We start from the raw sequence: 12,321 nt of genomic DNA, 5'->3' as shown, positions 1-12,321 counted from the left end.
TTATGGTTATTGTGACTGGTGGTGACAAATTCCAATGAAAAGAAGGAGGTTCTTCTCTCCATTTTGACTTTGGTAGTGTTGTGTGGAAGACTAAATATAGGGTATAAATTCTTATCAATCTTTAGATAGTTCATCGCTCGAAAAATCGGTGGAATTAAGGGTGATTGCCACACATGAAGACTTGGAGCATATTGGTGAAGTTGGAAGATTCAAGAAGCGAGAATCGGGTAAAGATTCAAGACAGCATATTAGTGATTGTATGAACTCGTGTAATATTTGTCAAAACATATTGGAAGATCTAAGTTCCATGGAAAACCATTAGAGAGTGGAGTAGGCTCCTATGAGGATGATAGAGTCGAACCACTATACATCCCAGTGTACTCTCCCCCCCCCCCCCTCTCTCTCTTTAATTTCGGGAAAAAATAGGTTATTGCATGTTTAGGTAATCACTTCTTAGTGTAGTTTATCATTAATTCCTATTGGTAGTGACTTATTACATAAGTTTAGGTTTTGTTAGAATTGGAACCAATTTGTGTTTTAGTGCTAGTTAAAATCTATGGGCCGGTGGTGTTAGAATCTTGTAGCAATTGTTAGTTTGTAAGGAACACATCTCATGTAATTTACAAATTGTCAACTCATTGTAGTTTGTAACACTTCAATAATGAAAAACTCTAATATTTTATTTTGAAAATTGGTTAATTTTTAAAAAGGTTATATCCACCCTCTCTAGGTTGTTCCTCTACTCCATATTCCTACCCAACACACTGGTCATTAACTATAAACTCGTCGTATATTCGACATTGCCATGACAAGTATCACGTTGGCGGCGGGAGATAGAAGCTATGTTATATCGAAAGATGGATCGTGAATCTTCGGCATGATCTTCAAGGAAATTGCCTTCATGTTCTGATAATTTCACTTTAGATTTGGATTGGATCTAGGATAATTCCTTCTTCTACTTCATGGAGATCTCGAGGAAAACATAGATCTGGAATTCTGATGAATCTTAGTTTGATTCTAAAAGCTCTTGACTCAATAACCTAAGGATGTTTTGAACTGGTAAATCGGAAATTGGATATGAAATCATGAAAATTATAGAAATTAGAATTTGATTTCCACAGGAAACAACATTGATCTATCAAGGAACCATAAATGGACATAGTCAATGAACTGAATGTCTTAAACCAGTGGTGTTGATCTACATTACGGCGGCGATGGGTGGACTTTCATGGTTAACTCTGTGACTTCCAAATCAGTTCAAAATTCAAGATGAATATATTAAAAAAAAATATTGATCAAATGCGCACCTTGCATTTTGTGTGAACTAACTTCTATATCTTGAGTCAGAGTGGATTTGAGGAGAATTAACCCTTAGATATTTGGGCTTTTGGCCGATCCAAGACAATTATTTTTGGTATAATAGAATGTTTGTTGTTATAAAACATTCTACATTGTCTAAATGTGGTTTAATTGTTATTATACATGATGTACAAGAAATTTGGTAATATATGTTCATTATTAATTCTATTTATATATTCAAAGATAGTGAATACTTTTTCTTGATGCATATGTCATGTCAAAAATGTTTAAACTAATAACATCATTATGTTTATTGTTGTGTATTGATGTATCTTCCAAAGAAAAATACTAGCATACACAGAACGACTCTTTTTTAAACATGAATTATTTGTTTTGATAACTCAAAGCATTAATATTAGTATGTGTTAAATTGAAATGTATGTCTTATTATCCATTGACATTAAAGTTATATATGTCATAGTTTGTAATGGGTTGAATTTCTTTGAAGTGAAAAGAAGGTCGAATTTCAACTTGGTGTGTTGGATTTTGACTTGACTCTTTCAGAATAGAAACATGCTACTATTACTAGTGCTAGTGAAAATGATGAGAAAACTCAAGGCTTGGTAAAATTTAAGTAGAAAAAGTTTAAAATTTATGCGAAAGAATTTTAAAATGCAAAAGAATTATGAGTTTCATAGAAATACGTTCTCAAGCTATTGACAAGTGCCTTACAACGATTAATATGCACGAACATCTAAATAAAATGATTAATATGACCTATCATAAGCAAGCTCTAACCCACATAAATTTTTTAAAGCGTATGACCACCTCTATCAACATAAGTTTGTACGAATCATGTATTTTAAGTACAATGATATTTACTGTGGGGCTCCGATAAAACTAGTTTGTGCTACCTTTTTCATTATCACCACCATTTTTATCGCCTCTTTAGTAGCCGCCACCGTCGAACACTCTCTCTTCACTTTCACCTAAGCAACAAGTGAACTGCATGACTCTAAATAGACAACATATTCAAAAAGGCATACAACCACGTCTACTACTTTCTAAAAGATATGGATTGTAAATAAAAGGTGAGAGAATTATTGTTATTTACAACAAAATAGATAATGCTTATGGGAAACAACATTATAAATCCAAGCATTATACTCTCTAATGTATAATGGAAATGGCAAAAACACAAACCTCCAATACGAGCGGACGAAACTAATTTTGAAAGATGGATTTATCAAGTTCGATCACCGGCAAAACCATTAGGCAGGATAGACACAAGATTAGGCTTTTATTGATTAATTGTATTGTTGGATAAGGCGAGCTATTGTCTTTGAGGTGTGTAATTCTTTAAAAACTCTTTAACTCTGATATGAATAAAAGGGCATCACTTTTTCCTCTACATGAGGGGATTTTTTTAGGCACTCTTCTTGGTCTTGTTTTTCTTTTTGAAGGGTCACGTGATAAAAAGGACAGTTGAAACCTTAAAGTAAATGTTGGACTTCCACAGGAAGATCCTTGTTTCCTCTTAAGGCACTACGTGAATGTTGGAATTCCACAGGAAGATCCTTGTCACCGCTTAAGTCAATATAAGTATGTTAGAATTTCACAGAGAGATCATTTTCACATCTTAAGGCAATATAAGTATGTTGGACTTCCACAAAAAGATCCTTGCCGCTTCTTATGCCAATATATGAACGTGGAACTTCCATAGAAATATCCTTGTTGCCTCTTAAGACAATATATGAATGTTTGATTTCTCATAAATATCTTTGTGGCCCTCATAGTCAATAAGAATAGGTTATATGTGGGATGGATCACCTCACCTAAATGCTACGCTTGGGGACTCAACTAAGAGTCTCATCAGACAGGCTCTTCTAAACGCCTCACCTGACAGACTTAAAGTCTCGTCAGACAGGCTCAATATATAATGTCACCTTAAGGACTTAGAGTCCTCTCAAATAGGCTCATCTAAACGTCTCGCTTAAGTGGCTTAGAATATCTCCAGGCATGCTCAAAATATAATCTCGCTTGAAGGATATAAAGTCCCCTCAAACATGCTCATTTAAACACCTCACCTGAGGGACTAATAGTATCGTCAAACATGATTCAACTTAAAAGTCTCGCCCAAGGGACTCGCTCGAGGTCTAGCCCAAGAGATTTTACTTAAAAGTTTTGTCTGAGAGTATGAACGGAAGTCTCTCCCAAGAGACTTAACGTCTCGGCTGAAGGCGTAAATTCTCATCATACAAGCTTAACGTATAATTTAGCCTGAGAGACTGAGAAGCAATCAAAGCACTCCACCATTTATCAAGCCCTTGTGCTTGAGGGACTCTATAGTGATATATTTGTAAAGATCCACTAAGGGCGAGGGAAACATGGACACCCTTCTAGGGTGACCCTTCTACCGCCCACAATTAAGGAGACCCCGCCCTTAACGCCACCTACTCACCCCCATCATGGGAAACGTGAGAAAACACATGTCTCGACTAATGAGAATTCATAATCAACAAACTAAGTCGTGTCTTTCTAGGAAATAGAGATTCAACGACTCACTACCAATGACTAAGTGGGTGATTATCATTCTCAAAAAACCCTAGACTCCAAGTCCACGAGCCTCTATAAATATTTCATCCCTAGCATGAGGAGGGACAACTCATTACCTACAAAAAAATACTTAGAGAATACATAGTTTCTCACCTCATGTGAGTTTGCTCTCTCCGTAGTCAAAAATACCACCGAAAAAGGTTTCTCACCACCTTGAGCAAACCATAACTCACTGAGATTCACTAAAGCCTTTCGCCATATACTAGCATATGAGCATAGGAGTGTCTTGCATTCTATACGTTTTGATATGTACAACTTCTTTTTTGCTTTTAATGACTTTGATTTTATTAATTATTCAAAATAATTTCACATATAAAATACATATTAAAAATAAAATTATTTGTATATTTTTTATTATTATTATTATTTTAAGCAATTTGGTCCTATAATCTTTGTCATAATTTTTTTATCTCCCTGTTTTTGTTCTGGGTACGATGTACACAAACATTTAGGAATACTATTGTCGTGGACGTATATGAGCGACTTAATAAACTAGTGGGTCGTTTTGCTATTGTAGGACAATTTTCTCATGGATTCACGTGGAATGTCTATTATAGTTGGCCGTGGATTTCAAGTTCAACTTATTACTTTCAAGTTTTTGGTGGCTGCTACGAAAAAAAAGAAGCTCAATTACACTTTTTTTTCCTTATAATTTGGTGTTTATATGTTTTTCATCTCTTTATTTAATGTTATTTTTATGAAGTTATTCAAATTTATTTATCCATATCGGTTTAGCAGTTTGTATTTGTAAGGTTATTCAAATATAAGTAAGAGTTTTGCTCATGATATTAGCCGGTGGATATACCCCCCTAATAGATAGTAAAAAGATTAACTAAAATTTGAGTATGTAAATTTAAAGACGACTTTACAAAAATAGAATGTAAACGGACAACAAACTACACCGTTATTATTATTTTTTAATGATAAAGTCAATCCTTCTAAAAATTATATTTATAGACCAAGGAGATACCACATTGTTATTCATAAGTTTTTAGACTCCTTGTAAAAAATCAACTGTTTTTGGTGCTATAAAATCAAAGGTGTCAAAAGCAAATAGTATGAATGCGTGTTGATTATCGGAATACGCTTTCTCATGTTTGACCATTTTACTTGAAGCGGCTTTGAGAGATGTTTGTCCCACAGTAAAACATTCAATCCCCAGTCCCACTAGTGGATAAACTCCAGTCAAGTCCACACAAGTATGTTTTCCTCATTCCCAAACATACACCAGAACATCTGCTGACCTAAGTGTCGATCGTCATCATGTGGATCAGTCAAGAAATTCACAAGTGTCTCTTTTTTTAACAGATATGACAATCCTCATCAATGAATCAGGTGTTCCCTAAATGTATCCTAACACGCCTTACAACAAATAGGACAAACCTCTTCAATAGGAAATAAAGAAATTATAAGGCGGTATCTTAGGATAGTATGATACTCCATTGGTGACATATGTTGGCCTACCTTATCAATATGAATAGCAAGAAGAAAGTGTGAACATGTGCGGCTTGCAAACAACCAAAAACTGCTTTCTGTCTAGTGGTCATGGCAAACTTTACATCCTTATCCTTAATAGTTCTACTAAAAGTGCACCCGCCAAAATATGTTGCACTTTAGGAGACACGATGTCCTTACTTGTAAAATTGCTAAGGTCAAAATCTGAAATCGTAACCCTAAGACCATTCAAAAAAAATTCGAATTTTGAGTCCATATCATACATCACATTCTCTCAAAATATGATCATGTAACACTCAAGATTGGGCCTTAGAAGCCACAAAAACGTATGAGGCATCCTCTACTACCGAGTACAAACGCAATCCCCTAACTCTAATGGATAAAGAAGCCACCCTCACCAACCATGATATCTCCAACCACCTTTCACAACTTAATCAAACCAAATAACTATTTACTTCATATGATTAGGTTGGCACGTTCTTAGGCCAAAAAAAATTTTGAAAATATCCATGCAATATCAAAGTAGAAGAAGTTCACTTTGAGGATCTCTTGGTTATGGCATAAGATGCATTAGCTCAATAGCCCTGAAATCTCTCTTCATAGACAACCCTTTGATAAAGTTGTCATCTCGACTAACTGTACCTCCAAGCAACTCCATCCCTAACAACGGCCTTCTAATGTGTGATAGGAACAAATCCTCACAAAGTTTAATACCATCACATGAAGACCAAAAGATCTCTGTCTAACCAATATTCAATTCGAGACCTGAATCTGGGACCTGTCTCCCGAATGATGTCAAGGACTTTAGCTGTAACATCCCAGACTGCTTTCAGGATTACCGACTAACTCCACAAACCAACACGATTCTTTTCAACATTCTATGTCCTCCCTCACTCGCACGCTTTTCAAGAAACTTTCTAGAAAGTAAAACTTGTGATGTTGTGCGAGACAGAATGTTGGGCGCTTAAGAATCAACACGAGAGTAAAGTAAGTATAACATAGATGGGGATGTTGCGTTAAATGTGTGATAAGACTAGAAATAATATGATTAGAAATGAAAATATTAAAGAGAATGTTGGGATCACATTTATTATAGAGAAAATGGTGAAAAATAGACTTAGGTGATTTGGACATGTAGAGATAAGATATATAGACTCTATAGTAAAGAGAGTAGATCAGATAGAGAGAAGTCAAACAACTAGGAGAAGAAGACTTAGAAAGACTATAAGAGAAGTTATTAAGAAATATATTGAGTTTAATAATTTGGATAAAAGCATGGTTTTAAATAGAACATTATGGAGAAAGTTGATCCCAGTAGCCGACCCATTTAGTCGGACAAGACTTGATTGTTTTTTTCTTTTTAATCAGTTACCCAATACATAAAGTTGTAGACTTTAAAACTCTAGAATCTCGCTATAAAAAATTTAAGGGTTAAATACGTTTTTAGTCCTTATAAATAAGGGACCCTGCACTTTTAGTCCCTGTAAAAAATTTCTTAGAAAAATGGTCCCTGCAAAATTAGACGTCACGATATATTGTCCCTTCCGTTAGTTTTCACTAACGGAGAGTGACGTGGCATTGTTGACATGGAAAAAAATTAAAATTGCCACAGTGGAAAAGGAAATTAACTTAAGTGTATCAAATACACATCTTTAGTAACCAAAAGTCGCAATTTCGTTCTTCCTCAAACGCAAAACTCTAGTTGCGCGTGGTTCTTTGTTCTCCATTGGTGGTCCCAACTTCTTTCTGCTTCATATTCTATCATCTGTGTGGTCCCTCGCTCTAGTTGTTGTCTCCTCGTGGTCCCTCACAATCGTTGTTGTCTCCATATTTGTGGACCCAGGTAAACTCACTTCTCCCAATTTAGAATTGTTAGGGTTTCGTATTATACTCCTTAGTCTATACTTTATCTGAAGTCAACCTAAAGCTTTTACCCTAATATGTATTGGTCAGGAAATGATTACCTTTAAAGTTGTGTTTTATATAAAAGGTTTTTTTGTGAAAGACCCATAGATTAGATACGGAGGTGGGGATGTAATTGAGTTTAATAACCAAGACATAGATTACTGGTCGTTTTATGAAGCACGTGACTTAGTGAAAACCGTTGAACCTAACTTTGATGAAAAAACTGTTAAGATGTGATGGAAACCTGAAAATGGTAGTTTTGAAGAAGACATATTGCCATTTTGGGATGACTTAGATGCTGCTGAGTTAACAATGTTGTTGCGAATAAATGTGATGCTGAGATATATTGTGAGCCAAAACCTGAGTCAGGTGGTAGTACTTTTATGGATAGGATTAAGGAGAAGGGGGGGCAAAGCAGATGATGAGAATAATTGTGAGGATGAATCAAGTGATGAGTCAATAAGGGATGTGCATTTTGATGATAGTGAGGAGGAAAAAATGAAGGGTTTTGCTGAAGAAATGGATGATATGGTGAATGGAAATGCTGCTGAGCATATAAATCAATCAGATCCACGTCACCCTTCGTTAGTTTTAACGGGAGAGACAATATATCGTGACGTCTAATTTTGCAGGGACCATTTTTCTAAAAAAACTTTTACAGGGACTAAAAGTGCAGGGTCGCGTTTTTGTAGGGACACCTGGCATAATTAACCCAAAATTTAATAAGATGTCACATCAAAATACGTACTTTTCTAACCATTAATATCATTCATTTTTAGTCACTAACTTAGGCAAAAGTACATGCAAGAGCACAATGTGTGCCCTATAGCATTCCTTAGCATTAGAGAATATCTATAACATTGAAGCCTCACCATCATTAGGGATGTCAACTTGCCTCCGGTAGCGGGGATCCCGATGGAGATTTTCCGTTTGGGACCCAAAAGACGGAGAATTTTTCCCCCGCAGGGACGGGGATGGGGAACAAAGTCTCCCCGAAGGCACTTCAAGGACGGGGGTGGCGTAAATATCTCCCTCCCCGTGGAGTCTTCACCCCGCCTAAAATAGCATAATGCCTTTTATATATAATTTTTAAATTATTATGTAAGTTTCTTTGTCATTTCATATAATTAATTTTATACACAAATTTAAAGTATATATGTATTGTTAGTAAAATAGTGAGATCTAAATGATTATTTCAATTTTTTTTAGTTTAAAATTTTGGTGGTCATGACACTCAATGTTATAGATTTAATATTGTTGAAACAATATATTTATTATAAAGGAATTATTTCTAAATTTTTTGTGGTTAGTTTTTGAAGCCTTTATATTAATTTGGTTTGAAATAATAAATAAAAAAAATCATCTTTATGGATCTCTACATGAACCTGAGACCCGCGGGAATCCACGAGAACGGGGATGGGGGACAAAATCCCCCCGTAGCAGAAATCCAAAGCGGGGATAGGAAATAAATTCGAAGGCGGAGATTGTGATGAGAATGTATCCCCCGCCCCGCCCCATTGACACCCCTAACCATCATATTTGACTTCACCCCTCTTTTGTTAACCTAGTCAGTTTTTGAAAATCTTAATCAACATAATATTAATTATGAGACCAATATATATTCAAGAGATTAAAATTTCAATAAAGACAATAAATATTTAATCCAATATAATTTTTTTTTACTACACGCTTTGAAGGTGTTTTTTAAATCCAAAACCATATGCAACCTCTAGGTTGAAGAACCTTGACGGAAGGATGCAAAACTGACATGGTAAAATAAGCATTTTCATGATCAAAAGTATACCAAATAAATTTTAAAATGATAAGTTCAAAATTTAATTAATTGCTGATTGCCTAAGCGGCAAATTTCCATTTTATCGAAAAACATTCCAAAAAATATATATTTCTATCCAATACATAAATATTCTCAATTTCCCACTAAGAGAAGAACACAGAGGATTTGAAAAGTAATACTATGAAAAAAAATCATTTTAAAATTAAGAACATCGGTTTATAAAAAAAGTACTTTTTTTAAGTTACTTATGGCACATAGGAATGCAAGGTGTGTTCATAAAGTATGCAACGGATATAGGAGTATCTAGAAACAAGAAAGTATTCCAATAAAGAAGACAAGGCTAAAAGAATATGCAAACAATAAATTATGAAGGCAACCCAGTTTATTGTTGCCACTTATTAGAAAATGGTCAAAGTTTATAGCAGTAAAAATTGTGGTCCATATAAGGTTTCATCAAAGCTGTCCAAGATTTCTTCTTCAACGAAAACATACAACCACAATACTAATACATTTCAACATCCAATTCCAATCAAAATATAGCTTCATGCAGTACTTAATGCACTTATGGAAGGGTTCGTTGATATAGGGGCAAACCTCCCAATGACTCCCGCTCTGTTCGTTCCCTCTTCACCTGAAAAATGAAGGACATAAAGCATTTAGTATCACTTCTAGCAGTTACTGGATACTTTCTTCTACGTGTACATTTAGATACTTCTAGAAACTTAAAGCATTTAGTATCACTTCTAGAAACTATATGTACATATATTATATGTACACGTAGAAGAAAGTACAACAAAATTTAGTATCTAAAATGAAGGACATAAAAATTAGATACTTCTACGTGTACATATAGTTTCTACAAGTCTGTACAACAACACTCATCCAATCACAAATGAGAAATTATCACATGCTTCCCATTTTTGAAAATAAATTACATTCATGCCATTAAAATAAACACAAATGGTAATAGTCCGTGCTGCTAGGACTACTCGTCAAATTAAAACCTGAAAAGTAGGTTGGACCAAAGACAGGTTGATTTTATAATATTTTAAACTAAAGCAATGTTCTTTGGCATATGGCTCCCACACTTAGTAGGGGTTGTGATGATACTGGAAGAAAATGCAGAAAGACAATGAGGTGATAATATACTTGTTTAGATATAGAGTATAAAGAAAGAGTTTAATTTTTCTCTTCTAAATTTAGTTGAATAGAAAATGAGAGAGCGTGTGTATATCGATAGAGGTGTCAGTGGAGCTGTGAATGGTAATATTATCGATAGAGGAAAGCAAAATAACCCATAAACACAACATCGGGACAAATGGTGCAGCAATGTTGGATATCCCAACACAAATTGCATATGGTGGCTGTCAAAAATCTGCCACACCATTCCCACATGTGGGCACAATGACCGCCATTTAACAATGCCCAAGAGTGTTTAATTTTAAAGCGATGACTAAAGGTTTTCAACTGGGAGTGGTTCTCTATGGTACTCTCAAACTAAAAACATAGGAAAAAAAACCTCTTGGCTAGAAAATAACTTCTAATATTCCATTTATTCCAGCAAAGTATGAATTAACAAAAGGAACAATAAAAATGAATTGAAACATAAAAGATTTCATGTTTTTAAACATATATAAAACAGAAAATCCTCAATTATGCAACTATATTTGTTGAAATGATTGAATTTCATTCACATCAAGAGTTCTTAGCAATTTAAACAACAGATTTAAGAAAAAAGTAAGTATATAGGGGTACAAGACAATCGAGACAGGTAAAAGAACTCGCACCAATTACCATTGTCAAGTTCAATCCCCAGAAATGTTTAATAGGAAAAAAAAAGGGTCAATCAAGTAAGTATGGAATCAACCCCCATGAGATGATATAGTAAAATACCCACGCAAACCCACCATCAGACAATTAGTTACTTATATAACAAAAACACTTACAAAGGTCAGCATCTCCTGAAGGTAGCTCCTGAATGGTGTTTGCATTGCCTGTCAAAAAAATGAAACAGAGGATACGAATGCTCAAAATTTTGAAATTTATGTTCACAATAGTCACAACTCACAAACATGCTCTTCACACAAGCACATAACAAGCAAGAGTTTTAGATTTTTGTTGACACGTTCACAACGACAATACACAAATATCAAATTAAAGTATATTCAAAGAAAAGACACAGCATACAACTATCCAACGCAATTTAAAATCTCATAAAATGAGATCCCAAATTTAACAATCTAAACAATAAACCTAACTCGTAATTTGATTCAACTGCACTATATTTCACCCTATCTATCAATGTAAACACATCCACAAGAATTTTCAATAAATCATTAAAAATTTAAAAATTTAAAACAGCAAGCAAAAAATAAATCAATAATATAAATCAATAAAAAAAACCTAACTAACCTGAAGATTCTCAGGGAGATACTCATGCTTCATGGAAAGGTCAATAGCACGCTTGAGACGCGCATGGCGAGCATCTACAACCTCCTTTGGAAGCCGATTCAAAGCCTCCTTGATATCAACATCATAATATGGATCGTACAGATCGTCATATCGGAGACCTAATTTCAAAACACACAAAACAATTTTACGAATCGGTGAAACAAAAAATTGTTCGCAGATTAAATTAGGGTTTGAGAGAGGAAAGAAATGAAAGGGATATTGGGATTATCTAACCGTATTTGCGAAGGCGTTTGGAAACGGCTTTCATGTGCTGAGCGGCGAACCAGTTTTTCTTTGGATCTACAATCGCTTGTAGCAACGACGCCATTGTTGTCGCTTTTTTTGGTTGCAGTTTGGGTGTTTCTCTCGAATAATCGAGGAGGAAAAGAGTTAATTAAGTGCCTTTTTATTTTGAGTTTCGCCCTAAAAGTTCTCTATAGATTTTACTACCAATTCCCTCGAAACGATGTCGTTTGTCTAGCTAACGAGATTTATTTATTTATTTTTACTATGAGATTAGTTGTGTTTTGCACACTATAAATTTATTTAATATATTTAGATATATAAATTTAAAATAAATGATTTAATTATAAATAAATAATATTTATATAAAGAGAAAAAGGGATATCACACATTTTAATAAAATTGTTTATATATTTATTAACTCAACAATAATATTCATATATAATTTCATTTAAAAATTGATAAACATGCATTTTTATAAAAAGAATATAAATTAAATTATATTATATAAATATGTAGTGCGGGTATGGGATGGGATAGGTAGCTTCGATACACGT

The 12,321-nt window shown here is 34.3% G+C and overlaps 1 protein-coding gene across 1 annotated transcript; it reads right to left on the bottom strand.

Annotated features, from left to right (window-relative positions):
• Positions 1–9,411: 9,411 nt before the first annotated feature.
• LOC131596258 (cytochrome b-c1 complex subunit 7-2, mitochondrial-like) lies at positions 9,412–11,925 on the bottom strand. The gene is made up of 4 exons (XM_058868864.1): positions 11,756–11,925; positions 11,483–11,640; positions 11,017–11,064; positions 9,412–9,701 (listed from the first exon to the last, which is right to left on the bottom strand). Exons 1-4 carry the CDS (start codon positions 11,847–11,849, stop codon positions 9,633–9,635), a joined length of 369 nt encoding a protein of 122 aa, XP_058724847.1. The 5' UTR covers positions 11,850–11,925; the 3' UTR covers positions 9,412–9,632.
• Between the last annotated feature and the right edge of the window lie 396 nt (positions 11,926–12,321).

Source organism: Vicia villosa, linkage group LG4 (genome assembly GCF_029867415.1).
Source record: "Vicia villosa cultivar HV-30 ecotype Madison, WI linkage group LG4, Vvil1.0, whole genome shotgun sequence".
In the NCBI taxonomy this organism is placed as follows: Eukaryota; Viridiplantae; Streptophyta; class Magnoliopsida; order Fabales; family Fabaceae; genus Vicia; species Vicia villosa.
This window is presented reverse-complemented; position numbering and strand designations above follow the sequence as displayed.